A 15,049-nucleotide genomic window follows, 5' to 3' on the forward strand; every position below is an offset into this window, starting at 1 on the left:
TCTCTGAGCCCCCAGTCCTGCCCGCTTCTCATCAGTTCTCCACACTAGAGCTAGAATCATCTTTCTAAAATGTAAATCAGCCTCTCACTCTCCTGCTTAAATGACTCCTTGCTTTTTTCTGGAAAAAATCCAACTGCCTTAGCATGATGTTCAAGATCCTTCACGATCTAGACACCAACAACTAGTCTCATCTGTCTGCACCCTGCCACACCCACAACTGTTCATTCTAGCCACACTGAATTATTTGCCCTTTGTGGAAGAGATCACTTAATCCCTCACTTGCAAGCCTTTGGTATTTATTGCTCCTTTTCTGTGGAACATCCTTCCATTCCTTCGCTATACAGATCCTTTAGGTATCTTGTAAATCACCTCCTCCTGGAAGCCTTCCTGGACTACCATTTCTCAGGACTGGGATGCATGTCCTTCCTAGTACTCCCATAGCCCCCACTGCTTACTCCTCTTATAATACTATTGCACTATGCTGAAATTATTTGTCTTTTAACTCCATGTATGTCCTCTTATATTATAAACTTTTTAAGAACAGGTACTCTATTCACTGTTCAACCATTCACAAAATTTATACTGAGAGCCTATTATGTGCCAGGCACTGTTCTAAATGCTGGGGATACAGAGATGAACAAGGTCCTCACCCTAGTGGAGCTTATCTTCTAGTGGGAAATAAAGCAATAAAAAATAAAACCATGATAAGTGCTAAAAAGAAAAATAAAGGAGGATAAGGGGATAAAGAAGGGATGGTGGTGACTATTTAGACAGGGTGGTCAGAAAAGGCCTTTCTGACATGGTATTTGAGATGAGGCCTAAATGAAATGAGAGTGAGCCAAGGCATGATCTGGAGGAAGAACGTTCCAGACAGAGGGAACAACAAGGGTCCTGAGTGGGAAAAAGTTTGATGTGTCTGAGAATCAGAAGGAGCTTATTGTAGCTGGACCCTGGAATTTTTTTCACAAGTACTAGAAAGGTGTTGGAAGGTTTTAAGTAGCATGATCTTATCTACATTTTAATAGATCAGTTTAGCTATTTACTATGTGGAGAGTACACTGTGGTGAGACTACACTGGTATCAAGAAAACGAGCTAGGAGGCAACTGTAGTGGTCCAGCAAGAGATGTCAATGGTTTGGATCAAATTAGACTTCGGAAGTGGTAAGGGGTAGGCAAATGTGGGATATATTTGTATTATCAGTATCTAGTATGATGTCTGGCTAGACATTTAATAAATATTTGATGAATGAATTAAGAATTAATTAATCCAACTAAATGAGGACTCTGAGCTGGAACTGAAATCATCCATGCTTGGAGCCTCTACTAAAATTCCCACCCATCTACAAACTGGAAGTAGATAGCTGCCACTAACAAAGGATCAGTACTAGGATATATATATTTGTTAATTCCTAAAAATCAATAGGGAGATGACAAATCACCCAATAGGAATATGAGCAAAAGGCATTCCACAGAAGAGGGAATATGAATAGCCAATAAATATGTGAAAAGATGCTCATTAATAAATCAGGAAAATATAAATGAAACTCCATTTACACCCAGTAGATTGACAAAATACCAACTGTTGGCAAGGATAGGGTAACAACCAAGACTCTTACATACTTTAGTGAGCATAAATATTAGAAAACAAATTGAGATTATCTAGCAAAGTTGAAAATATTTATATCTTATGACCAAGCAATTCTCTTTTATATATATACACTAAAGAAACTCTTGCCCATGTATACCAAGGCACATGTTCGAAAATGTTCAAAGCAGCACTGTTTGTAATAGCAAAAGGCTGGAAGCAAACCTAAATACTCATCAGTAGGGAATTAATCAACAAATAGGTGGGCTACTATAACAAATGAAATGAATAAATTACAGTTACCCACATCAACATGGATGAATCTTAGAAACATAATGCTGAATAAAAAGAGCAAGTAAAAGAAGTCTACAAACAGTGTTGAATGAATCACTCTTAGAATGGTTTTTAAAAAGGAGGGGGGACAAAATAAATAATATATGGTAAAAACATGAAGAAAAACCAGGAAATGATAAACATAAAATGCAGGGGTTACTAATGGAGAGAAGCACATGGGGCCCTTCATGGTATTGGTAATGTTTTTTTTTTTTCTATTCTTAAATGGGGGGGTAGTTTAATGGGTGGCAATTTTTTTATTATGCTTCATAATTTATATAAAATGTCAGCTCTGGGAAGGCTAGTATTTTTGTCTCATTTTGCTCATGTCTGTGTTCCTCACACCAAGAACAGTGCCTGGCACATAGAAGATGCTCAATAAACATCTGTTGAATAATTGAATATACATTTCTTGTATTCTTTTATATGATTTGATATTTCATAACTTTTTCCAAAGAAGGAAAAAACCTAATTTAACCGTGGTGTCCCCTTGATTATTCTAGCTGGAAGTCTTACTGGTTCCTCAACTTCGATTACCCACATAGCCTATTAAATCCTGCTGCATATTATAGTTATATATGTACGTGTCTTCCTTACCGACTACAAATTTAGAAAGACAAGAAATTATGTTTCTCCTTTTTTATACCCATTCACAATAGGTACCACAATACCTTGCACATAGTAGATGCTCAATAAATATTGATTATCTGAAGTGACAGGAGACAAAGGCAGACCAAGAAGGTAGGATTTATGCTATTTAATATAAATTTAAAGATGAAAGAAAACTTAGTAATCATCTAGTATTTTCTTACATTTTGCAGATGAGAAAAGTGAAGTCCAGAAAGGTAAAATGATTTTTTCAAAGTCATGTATTAGCAATATCCCAAAATCAAGACTTTGTATCTCTAGCTTGCTGTCCTTAGCTCTTCACAATACATCACAGTGTCTTTTATTTTCTTCTTTTTCTTTTCCTCCCCACCCCACCTCAGCTGACTTTTATTTTCTATTTTGTCTGTGTGTCTTCCTTGACTTGGGAAGGAACTTCCAATGACAGTGACCGAATCTGTTCACATAGACATTTAATCATGCCTTCTAGATAAATATGTAGTACATGTAAAAAGTCCTCATACAAATTCAAAGGAACTTAAGTTCTTCCCCAGCTAATACTTTTTTGGCTATCCTTTTGTCACCAACGGTTCTACTGATCTGTCCCTCAGAAGCCTAGAGACCAATGATCCTTTGTCTTCCTCCCTCTATTGCTTTCATTCTCCAGGAGTAGGGAGGTCTACTGATGGCTCACAGTCTTACTGGCTTGAGGAACCAATTTAGCAAGGGTAAGTAGAAAATCCACCAGTCAGTGCCCACCAGCTCATCACAGCCCAAGAACTTAAAATTAACAATCACGAAAAAAAAAAAAATAGTGGAGCTCAACATCATGGAATAGTACTTACTGGCAGTGCAAAGATACCACTTCAACTTCTACAAAATTGCCTATTTAGCAGAAAGAGAATCCTGGAAAGTTTACACTGGATGGAACCTTAGAGATCACCCACTTCTCCCTGACTTTTCCAAATGAGAAAACGGGAGCTTTGACAGATGAAGTTAGCTTTCATAGTGACTCAACTAATTAGTAGTAGGACTGGGACTAGGCTCCCAAGCTCCTGCCTCCAAGACAGCTGTTCTTTCCATGCCATGTGCTGACAACATGTGCATTTAGCAAAACCCACATTATAAAGTAGCCTCGGCTTAAACCATTAGGAATGAAAAACAAATTATTCAAACCCTTCCTCTTCTCTCTGGCAATATTTTTTTCTTTGCCTTTCTCTGTGACCTAGTGTCTCTGTCTCTTTCTCTCTCTTTTAATCCCTCTTGCGTTTCTCCCTGTAAATCCCTTTCTCTGGGGTTTCAAATTGAACTGTGACATGCCTGCATAATTCTTTTGATTTTTCTTCTCTAAGTTACTGTGTTTCCCGTCCAAAGGCAAACATGCCTAAGCCAATCAAGACTCTTTCTTGGTGACCTTTGTGGAAAAGAACACTTGGAATTTCTATATGAGAGATGCTGAACTTCCCTCCTACACTATCCAGTCAATTAAAATAAGTCTCTGGCCCTCCTGAGGGTTGTTAACCAATCCAAAGAAAGAAAAGATCAATCTCACTTCTTCCTCACGACTGTGCAGGGAGGCTGCTAACCAGTCAGAATCTGCCACTAGTAGTCATTAGAAAAACCGGCCAATCAGGCCAACCTTGTTACATGGTCTGTAGGAAATGAAAGGGACTGATTGGAAAGAATAGTTCTGGCACCACACCCTTTCCTTGCTGGACCCCAGTGAAGTGAAAGAAGGACTTTTCCACAAGCCCATGGTTAAGAAGATCCCTAGACCCTCAGCTAATCTTCTCTTGGAACATCTTTGGTTGTCTTCAAATTCACCCCTCCCTCACATAACTCCATCCACTTTTTGTAGTCTCGCTGCTCCTCTACCGATCGAATTTCATGCTTCAAATCTTGTAGCAACAGCCCCCAGGATTCTCAGCTTCCCCACACATTTCCACCCACCAACGTGTCAAATAACTTGTTTTGCATGACATATGTAAGTGAAAAAGTTTTGATAGTTGAGACTCTTTGAGGAGATACCATCGCAAGGACCTTGCAATAAATAGTATCTAGGGAGATGTGCAGAATTGAGTTGCAATGCTAACTATAACAACAACAACAGTAGTGATGATGATGCTTGCAATTATTGAACTCTTACCGGGTACCAAGCGTCTTGCTAAAAGCTTCACGTATGCAATTATCCCAGCATTGGCTGCGGAGTAAGCACTATTATTATTCCCAATTTGCATAGGAGGAAATCATTTTGAAGGGGTTAAACAGCTTGCTCAAGGTCACACAGCGATTTGGGAACCCAGATTTGTCTGAATCCAGAGCCCACCACTGTGTACGGAGTATTAAACACGGCAGGTTCTAACAACTCTTGGGAGAAGCCAGGTTTAGCTTCCTCACAGGGCCCTTCTCTGATCCTTCTCTGGGATTGTCAGAAATATCTGAGAGTGTCTAAATTGTCGCAAACAGCAGCCACAACCCTTTGGTAGTGGCAGCTCCTAAGAACTGTGGATTTTCTCTGCCTCGGAGCATGTGAAGCTGAGAATGAAAAGGAATTCCGTTTCGGCGGGGGTGGGGGTGTCTAGCGATCTTAGAGAATAAACTCTTAAATTCTTGCCAGCCTGTCTTCCCTTTCTCCTCACAACGCTTACACAGTGCCTGGCACCGTTTGGTACTTGGTAAACACCTGTTGATTGATTCTCAAGGATCCCAGTTCTATTCCTCACCTATCCGCCCGCCCCCGCCCCAGTCAACTAGAACCGGAGAGAGATTTGGGAACTTCAGGGGAACCTGTGAGAATCCTAATCGAGCTGGAATCCTGGATTTAGGAAAGACGGGAAGTCCCCCACCCTCCTTTTATCGCCCGCTTCTCCTATTTCTCCCCACTTCTTCCCCTCCCTTTCAGGAGCTCAGGGCCATAAAAATGCAGATGGAGGATCGGTGTGAAATAACGGGCCCATATAAATCCCTCTGCCGCCCGCCTGCAAGATGGATTGGCCGCATTGAAATTCCTCCGCGAGGATAATTAAACTCGGGGCCTCATCCGGGCAAAATTACATTCCTGTAATGGCGTCGCTCGGGGTCCCGGGAAATTGCTCCGTGGGCTTTCAGCGGCAGTTTTTATCGCCGGCCGGGGTGTGCCTGGCTGCGGCTCGCCTCTCCTCCGGGACCGTAAAGCTGCTGCCATGATTTATCCTCCCCTTCTCCCAAATCCGATTAAATGGAGGAGCTCGGGGCCGGGGCGCCGCGGGGCCCGGGAGCCGGGAGGGGGCGGCGGGAAGGACGGGGCCAAGGAGGGGAGGACAAACGGCTCCTCAGAGGGTGGCGGATTTGGCTTTATTTACAGCCGCGGCTTTTTTATTTTTTGTTTTTTATGGGGGTTTGGTGAGCTTTTCCCGTCTTTCTCGCGCTGCGTTCAAGCACGGTGCCCGGACGGCTGGGGTTTAGAAGTGGGTAGGCCTCGCCGCCCGCTTCTTCCAAAGGGCTAGTCAGGTCCTGTCTGGGAGACAAAGAGGCCTAGAAGAAGAGGTGCGGGCTAGGAAACGCCCACCTCCTTCCACCAAGGGAAGGGCGAGCGAAAGGGCACGCGGGAGAAGACGAGGGCTTGCAGGAGAGCACCTCATCGGGGGGACTACTCATCCCAACTCGCCTAGGTGAAACCTGGGCAAAGGCTCAGACATGTCTGCTGTAACGTCGCAAAATTACTGCAGGTCATAGGTGCCCGTTATTCCTAGTCCGTTCCAGGACTCAGGAATATATTTATTTGGATCATATTTAGCCCCTGTCTTCTGGCTCGCAGATATCGGTTTTCTCATGGCTTACCATCGGAATAAAAGAGGGAAATGGAAAAAAGGGGGAAGACACCAGAAGCAGCTGGGGCATTTTGCTGACTGTTCGCCCACTGAGCCTGTCCATTGAACCTGTTTCCATCCTGGAAAGACAGAGGGCAATAATCCATGATTTCATTATCCTCCTGCTACATCTTACACCCCAATCCCGATCGAATGCTTTTTAACACTGAATATCTGAGGATTTTTTTTTTTTTCCAATGTGACTGCGCATGCTCGAAAAGGGGAAGCGAATCCAAGATCCCAAACGCTGTGCAGTCCAAACCGCAGGCCACGTTACGGACAGGCTTACTCTGCGAACGAAGTTGGCCTTATTTCTGCAGTCAGCTCCGCCTGTACTTTCTCCTCTCCAACGCCAGGTGGAGCGACTGGCCGGATGCCGCCACAGGGCGGGCAGGCGGCGCTGTGGCGTCTGAGCCGACCCTCAGCATTGCAATCACTGCGTAGCGGAGCGACTCGTTGGCCCCGGCCACGCATGCGCCGATCCTTCCTTTTGCTATTCCCGCCCCCGCGCCCCTCTCTGTCTTCTCTGCACTGGGAGCAGGTAAGGCCTTGGGGCTTCGTGCCCTCTGCGCCATGCACACGCGCGGAACACCCCACCACGCGCAGATGCTTTGAGGCCCTTACCGTACTTGCTGCCGCCTCGGTCTTCGCGCCCTCCCTGGCCCGCGATATCACCGCGCCTTAGAGCTGCCCCTTCCGCGTGCCGGTGACCTCCAACCGCGCGGGCCTGGCGCCATCTTTGGTATCTCGTGGGGGGAGGGTGCCTTGGAGCTGGCGAAAGTAAGGAAGCGGATCGCTCATTTTCACCTGCTCCTACCCAGACCCTACAAACGGTCTTTTCACACCCTCTTGCCCTTTCAGAGTTGTCACAACCGCCATAATCTCCCTTCCTATCCCTGCTTTCTCCTCTCTCATCCCGATTCGTGCCTTCTTTATTCTGAAATCTTTAGTCTTTTGCCCCAGGACCTCAGGTGCTCCGAGCAATGGAAATAGGGGATGGTCTAAAGCCACCAATCCCTCTAGTCAGCACCCCTCAGTTTAAAAAAGTTAACCCTGTACGTGGAGGAAGAGAACAGCCAAAACAGCCCCTCCTGTCAGGCTGTGGCCTGGGAGAGTTAAGGCAGAAGAGAGAGGCCGGTTTCTTTGGAACCACTGGTTGCTTCCCAGTACCATTCTCTTACTTCCCTGGCACTCCACTGAAATTGGAGATCACAAGTGATGGGTTAAAAGTGAATGTTTCTGTTAGAGGGCTGCGGGTCCACAAGGGTGGGGAGGGGCCAGCATGAGAATCTACACCTGCCAGCTTTCCTGCGAAGAGTGTATTAACCTCCCCAGATAAGGTTTAAGGAAGGGAATGGTTAAGTCAGCACTTCTATAACTCTATGAATTCATCTTCCCTGAGGAAGAAATTCATGGTGATTCAGGAGCTCTGATTCTGGATGGTGCCTTTGTCCAAGGTATAGGCTAACAATTGCAAATTTGCCAATTTAGGTGACCAATGGAAGTGACCAATGTAGGTGACCAGTGGAAGAATCTACACTTTGTGCAGTTTTCCTTAATTGCCACCCTCTGTTGTGGGCTTATTACCTGCCCACACCACATTAAACTCTTTACATATGTTAATTTGTAAATTAAAAGTATTGGATTTTGACCCAAGAAAATCTGAATAGTTAGGCAGCAAAATTGAGTTAGAGTTAGGCAGACATCAGAGTTCTAGGCAGACGAGTTGAAGACCTCCATTAATCTAAAAGTATGGTGGTTAAGTGTTACCAACTGGAAAAAACTTAAAGTAATTAAGATTCTGGATTTTGAAGTTTTATAACCTGGGACAGTCTGAGTACAGTTAATTTAAGGAAGTGTTGTTCAGCAGGCCTAAGCACTCACTGAATATTTCAGCCTGTAGTATTTTAGAAAGCATGTTAACTTGAGAGTGGAAAGATTTAATTCGAGTCCTGCCTCTACCACTACCATAATTTCAATACTGGTTTTAAAACTGTATTCTTACAAATAAGTGTACCTAAGAATCATTTGAGAAACTTGTTTGAAATATATGGCACTTGAGCCTTATCCCTAGAGATCTTGACTGGGAAGGTCAAAGGTGGGGCCCAAGACTGTGCATTTTTAATACATTCACCACTCCCAAATAATTCCAGATCAGGTAGGCTTTTTACTGCTTCATTCTGAGAAACCCTGCCTTTAGGTCTTTAACTTACCCTCTCTCAGGTAAGTTCGGTTCTACCAACCAGGCACTTAAATTGTGTCAGGACTTCTTTAGATCTTGGGGTACAAAATGTAGTACCCCTTAGTATGACAGTGAAAATGAATACTTTTAACAATCATTGTTAATTAGAGTAATGGCAGAGTTCCTCATTGGTCTGCCTCATCCTGTTAATTAATGCAGGAAATTGAAGTGTTTTGAGGAATCAAATACTTCTAGATACAGTAGTACCCCCTTATCCATGGGGGATATGTTCCAAGACCCCTAGAGAGGATGTCTGAAACCATGAATAGTACTAAACCCTATATATACTGTTTTTTCCTGTACTTATATAACAGTGATAAAATTTAGTTTATAAATTAGGCACAGTAAGAAATTAACAGTAACTAATAATAGAACAATTATAACAACATACTGTAATAAAAGTTATGTGATTGTGGTCTGTCTTGCAAAATACTGTAATATTTTTGGACTACTGAGGGTAACTGAGACTGTAGAAAACGAAACCACAGATATGGGGGGACTACTGTAATTCAGTAGAAAGATTGTTGGAGACCTTCCAGTGTCTTGGCCTTCAACAAATATTTCTCAAGAGTACAAAGACTAGTCTTTTATTTATTTTTATTTTGGGGGGTTTTTTTGTTTTTTTGTTTTTTCTTTTTTGGTAGCTGGCCAGTACAGGAATTGAACGCTGGACCTTGGTGTTATCAGCACAACACACTAACCAACTGAGCTAACTGGCCAGCCCCAAAGACTCTAGTCTTCAAAGGGCAACTTTTTCAGGCCCAGACAATGAAGTCCTGAGAAAGGTTCCTTTTGAATAGAGACTGAGAAAAACTTAGGCAAAGGACACTCTAGAAAAATTCCTCTGATAACTCCAAATCCTAAGACTATGGGAAGGATAACAGGTCTTAAAACTGGCACCAAGCAACTGCTTTTTCAGACCTGGAGAAGTCCATTTGATTATAAGGAAATCTTGGAAGTTGTGTAGGGTTTCTGGAGGAAATCATGACTTCAGTGTTCTAATTCCATCTCTGCTGATGACACGGTCAGTCATTCTGCTCTCTGGGCCAATTAAGCTTTCTAGAGCACTTTTTCTGCTAATAAGGATGTAGTTTAGTGAGCAAGGACAGTGTTTACAATACTGCTTCTATAATTCCAGCTCTCCTGCCACAGCCCCTCACCCCCTGAAAATGTATGCTTGCTCCAAGTTTGTCTCCATCTCCTCCTTGGTGAGTACATGCTTTTTCTGGGAGAGTTTTTAAAAAGGGGCATCTTGGGGCCAGCCTGTGGCTCTGGGAGAGCGTGGTGCTGACAACACAGAGTCAAGGGTTAAGATCCCCTTACCGGTCATCTTTTTAAAAGGGGGGGGGGCATCTTGTCTCTTCCTTCCTGTCAAACCCTATTCTTCACAGCTGGGCTGGGGGAAGGTGAATGAGATTCTTGGGAAGGGAAGGCCCTTTGCTATGGCAGCCTAACATGGGAGAGTGAGTACTTGCCAGGCACTTCCCTGTCCCATATCCCTTGGAGGCCAATTAATTCTTCTTATCCAAACATCTTAAAGTATACATGAGAACTAGACCAAGATCAGGTTATTCCTAATCCTGAAACTATATGTTCCTGTAAACTGGAACCCAGCCGGAAGTGATAAACATAAAGTAGATTACATAATTTGGACTGAGTATGCACTTTGTATAGGATCTTGTCCTGAGTGAGCCATAGCTAGGAGTTAATTCTGGGACTTAAATTTGGATAGGAAGCTAAAATTCACATAAATATACATTGGAAAAGTATTTTACTCAGAAGCAACAGCATGGAAGAAATTAAAAATTATTAAATGGTGGAGGCAGTTGGTTCATAAGTAAAAAGGAGTGATGCTGTTAGTAGGTACCATTTATTGAGCACTTACCAAGTGCCTGGCATTAAGTCTACCAGTTTGTATACATAATCTCATTTATTCCTCAAATCAACCCTGAGAGAGATTATTCCCATTTGATAGATGAGAAAAGTCTTAGAAAGATTTGAGTGACTGATCCTGAGATCAAACTGCTGACATAGCGTTAAGATTTGAATCTAGATCCATTCGACTTCAAAGCCGTGGCTGTTAATCACCATGTCATCTGTTTTGGAGACACGGGCTTGGGGTTATTCAGAAAAAGCTACCAGGAGTGGGTGGATTTTGAGCATGGATCTTTGTGCCTGTTTTCTAGATGGTTGTGTTCAGGGAAAGATTCCCCAATTGCCTTGGCTTCCTTCTTGTGGACTGGCCATTTTCTATATATATATATGTACATCCCTTGTTGCGTGAAGCAGTTACTTCTGAGACTTAGATTTCTTCTCATTCTGAAGGTCTGTAAAGGGGTACAGCAAGAGTGAATAATCCCTTGTGGCCCAAAAGGAAGTAGACTTTCTTTCCTTAAAGCAAAGCTGAAGAAGCAAGAGAAATGTTGTGGTTCTTGAATCCAGAATTTCCTAAGAGTGAGAAAGAATGATCCAAGATTCTGTTTTAAGTGTGAGAGAATGGAAGGGGCAACAGAGGAGAGAAGATCCTATCTGATGATACAAACAGCTTGGCATGGTTCTGAAACTCCTCCACATCCTTTCTTGACCCTTCTGCCCTTATGTCATTCCTGCTAGGTCAGGAGCACCTCTCAGCTGCTGAGCCGACCACTGTCTGCATTGGGGTTGAAACGACCAGAGACACTGACAGATGAGGTATCTTACAGGTGGAGTTGGGACTGTGGTTTGGGGGTGAGGGGTGGAGAGGGAGTGTGCTGAGGGCAGTAATCACAGACTAAAATTAGTGAAGGATCAGGGCCATTGGCTTTAGGTAGAGATGGAGGACAGTTAATAGGATATATGCTCTAGTGCTCCCATTTTTGCCATTGGCAGCACATGCCCATGGTGCTGCTGCTAACTCTCATTACTCAGCCTAGTCTACTGACTTCAGTTGGGAGAATCTAGTCTCAGGAAGATGATCTAAGGGCACCAAGAATAGGCTAGGGCCTCAGTCTTACAAGTTTAGACTACACATGAATCTTAAAGGCATTTTTGAAGCCCACTTGCTACATTAAAAGGTTCTACTTGCAAGCATTTTAGGGAGTTTTCTAAGAGTTAAATGCTTTTCCATTTGGGGGAGAAACCATGGGATTTGACAGTATAAAGTGTTTATTTTTTTGTTTGTTTGGTTTTGGTGACTGGGCAGTATTGGGATCCGAACCCTTGACCTTGGTGTTACAAGACTGCACTCTAACAACTGAGCTAACTGGCCAGCCTGTGTAAAGGATTTAAATGGTACAAAAGTTTCCAAAGCAAAAACGGAGTCTCCAAAAAACTTTACCTTCTACCTGCCTCTTCTTCACAGAGCCTCAACAGCTTGGCAGTCCCGCGTCCCCTGACCTCACTCATCCCCAGCCGCAACTTCCAAACCAGCGCCATTTCAAGGGACATCGACACAGCAGCCAAGTTCATTGGGGCTGGGGCTGCCACAGTTGGGGTGGCTGGCTCTGGGGCTGGGATTGGGACTGTGTTTGGGAGCCTCATCATTGGTTATGCCAGGTAAGAAAAGTTGGGCCTTCCGCTGGCTCTCTAATATACTTTCCAAAGGTCTGGGCAGAAGTGTTTGGGAGTCTAGAGCTGCACTATCCTATTTGGTAGCCACTAGCTACATGTTACTATTTAGAACTTAAATTCTAATTGGTTAAAAATACATAAAGTTTAGGTTTTCATTTCCTCAGTCACACTAACCATATTTTAAGTGCTTAGGATCCAGTAGCCACATGTGGTGAGAGACTACCATATTTGACAGTGCAGATATAGAACATTTACGTCATCAAAGAAATTTCTATTGAATAGCTTTGGTCTAAAGCAGGGGTTGGCAAACTAAGGCCAGAGAGCCAAATTTGAACCACATCCTGGTTTTATATGATTGGGCTAAGAAATGTTTTTACATTTTTAAAAGGTTATTTAAAAAAAAAAAAAAAGGCAATGGGATATATGTGGCCCACAAAGCCTAAAATTCTTACTATCTGGCCCTTCACAGAAAAAGTTTGCTATCCCTGGTCTAGAGCCTCGGTCAGCATAGTGGCTTTACTGCTAATTTTCCCCATGTCTGGGAATTCCCCTGTCACTCCTGGGAAAACTGCCTCTGCAGTCAGCTTTACTGGTCCCTGACACCTGGGACTGTTTGGTCCCCACAAGCTCTGGAAAACTCACTATTAGAACTAAATTAATCCTCTAGAGACTAGCAAGTTCTCTTAATGTCTTTGGGGAAATAGGGTTATTTTTTGGGATTTGTATTGAACAAGAAGCCTGACTGCTCTGTATCCACAATTCTGTTAAAAACTGGTGTTGATTCATCTTACCCGTCAAGACTTCCAGAGGTGTCGGAGTAAGGGAAATACAAATTATATATTGACTTGCAGAGTTGGGGGTCCTTTATCTATCCTATTGACTCATATCACAAACCCCACAGACCATTTGTAGCCTCTTAAAGCCCAAAATCTTTTCACTGCTTTGAAATGAAAGAAGGTAGTTTGTCCCTCTGACACTCTAGTCCTTTAGAACAATATTTTTCTAATTGTGTTCCATAAAGCCCTAGGATTCTGGGGATAAACCCCCGAGACTGTCTTAGAGAATGAAGGAAAGACAAAACAAACCCTTAGGGCCGAGCCCGTGGTGCACTCAGGAGAGTGCGGCGCTGGGAGTGCCGCGACACTCCCGCCGCGGGTTCGGATCCTATATGGGAATGGGAATGGCTGGTGCACTCACTGGCTGAGTGCTGGTCACGAAAAAGACAAAAAAAAAAAAAAAAAAACCCTTAAAATACCCCCCTTATTTTTTTTGTTTTTTATTTTTTATTTTTTAAATACATATTTATGGGGTACAGAGTTAACTATCACTATTTGTGTAACCCACTTCTTTTGTATAAGGGGCCTTTAAAAAGTTCATGGAAAGATTCCTATTATCTCTTAATTCTATTTTTCCGTGACCTTTTTGAAGTACCTTCATACCATTGCAGTTTTTGTTCTGTTTTGGTTTTTGGTGGCTGGCTGGTACAGGGATCGAACCCTGGACCTTGGTGTTATCAACACCACACTCTAACTAACTGAGCTAACTGGCCAGCCCACAGTTTGGTTTTTATATGTTTCCTGTTTGGGAGTTCTGCTGCTTAAAATTTGAAAACAACTGCTGTAAATAGACCCTGCCACTCCAGGTGCCTCTTCCATCCTTTTTGGGCCCTGGATATTAAGTGTCCAGGCCTAGAGGTTTAAAAATACGTTGATGATATGGGTGACCCACTAGAAAAGGTAATATTTGTATCTAGGCTGTGACACAGTATTTTAGATTGTCCACTTTCCCCTCATTCAATCCCTGTACAGCCTTGGTACATGAAGGCAAGAATTTGGACATAATGGTGTCATCCTGAAAGTCACATTACATAAGATGAGCTTGAAGAGGGGAGTTCTCCCTGAGCCCACCTTAATGTTTGTCCTTTTCTTTGGGTGGACTAGAAATTCTGTCTTTTCTCCTCCCCTTCTCCCAGGAACCCTTCTCTGAAGCAACAGCTCTTCTCCTACGCCATTCTGGGCTTTGCCCTCTCGGAGGCCATGGGACTCTTTTGCCTGATGGTGGCCTTTCTCATCCTCTTCGCCATGTGAAGGAGCTGTCTCCACCTCCCATAGTTCTTTCTCCTGTGTCCCATCTGCCCTGTATGTTCCTTCTCCTATACCTCCCCAGGCAGCCTGGGGAAAGTGGTTGGCTCAGAGTTTGACAGAGGGAAGACAAATAAATACTGTATTAATAAGATGTTTCTTGAGTCTCCTGTGTATATTTATTTTCCACAGTTGGCTGTGTGCCTTGGTGAGACTATGAGGACTGGAAGATGTGGATGGTTCTAAGCTTAACATGGGTCTGGTTGGGCTCAGTTGTTCTTAATTCTGTTTCAGGGAAGCTTCATTCAAAGTAGTGCTCCTTTTCAATAGTTTTCACCTGGCATGGCTTGCTGCTTGCCTTGGAGGATTGGGGTCAGTAGCAACTTACTGGCTTAAAGGTTGGCTTTTTGTTTCCACTGCCCTATCCTGGCTCAGGTCCTCATTGTCACCTACCTGGTCTATTGCAATAACCTCTTAACTGGCCTTCTATCTCCAGTCTCTTCACTCTAGCATTTACTTCTGCCCACCACTGCCAGGTGATTCCTCCTTAAGCATAGGATTGGTTTTGTTGTTTACCAATTCAAAAACTGTCTGACCTCAACCTTCTCAGCTTTATCTTTTATTATTCCTATACACTGTACCAAAAGTGGACTATTTGTCATTTTTCAAATGCTTTTCTGTCTTTACCATATCTTCCAGCCTTTCTCTTTTTCTGTCCATCTCTGCTTGCTTTTCCTGAATCTTTGCTCACTTTCCTCTTTGTCAAATTCTTTCTCAGTTATCCTTAAAGATTTGGCTTAAATGC

The 15,049-nt window shown here is 43.2% G+C and overlaps 1 protein-coding gene across 1 annotated transcript; it reads left to right on the plus strand.

Moving 5' to 3' along the window:
• Positions 1-6,822: 6,822 nt before the first annotated feature.
• ATP5MC2 (ATP synthase membrane subunit c locus 2) lies at positions 6,823-14,398 on the plus strand. Its single transcript, XM_063075781.1, has 5 exons — positions 6,823-6,913; positions 9,753-9,822; positions 11,228-11,305; positions 11,955-12,148; positions 14,136-14,398. The coding sequence occupies exons 2-5, from the start codon at positions 9,784-9,786 to the stop codon at positions 14,248-14,250; spliced, it is 426 nt and encodes a 141-aa protein (XP_062931851.1). The 5' UTR covers positions 6,823-6,913; positions 9,753-9,783; the 3' UTR covers positions 14,251-14,398.
• The last annotated feature ends 651 nt before the right edge of the window (positions 14,399-15,049 follow it).

Source organism: Cynocephalus volans, chromosome 12 (genome assembly GCF_027409185.1).
Source record: "Cynocephalus volans isolate mCynVol1 chromosome 12, mCynVol1.pri, whole genome shotgun sequence".
In the NCBI taxonomy this organism is placed as follows: domain Eukaryota; kingdom Metazoa; phylum Chordata; class Mammalia; order Dermoptera; family Cynocephalidae; genus Cynocephalus; species Cynocephalus volans.

What these genes read in the sequence shown, in the direction of transcription:
- ATP5MC2 (XM_063075781.1), top strand. Translation starts at nt 9,784, where the DNA reads ATGTATGCTTGCTCCAAGTTTGTCTCCATCTCCTCCTTG. An exon ending in CAGAGACACTGACAGATGAG is followed by an intron (nt 11,306 to 11,954) that starts GTATCTTACAGG and finishes TCTTCTTCACAG; the next exon opens with AGCCTCAACAGCTTGGCAGT. An exon ending in CTCATCATTGGTTATGCCAG is followed by an intron (nt 12,149 to 14,135) that starts GTAAGAAAAGTT and finishes CCCTTCTCCCAG; the next exon opens with GAACCCTTCTCTGAAGCAAC.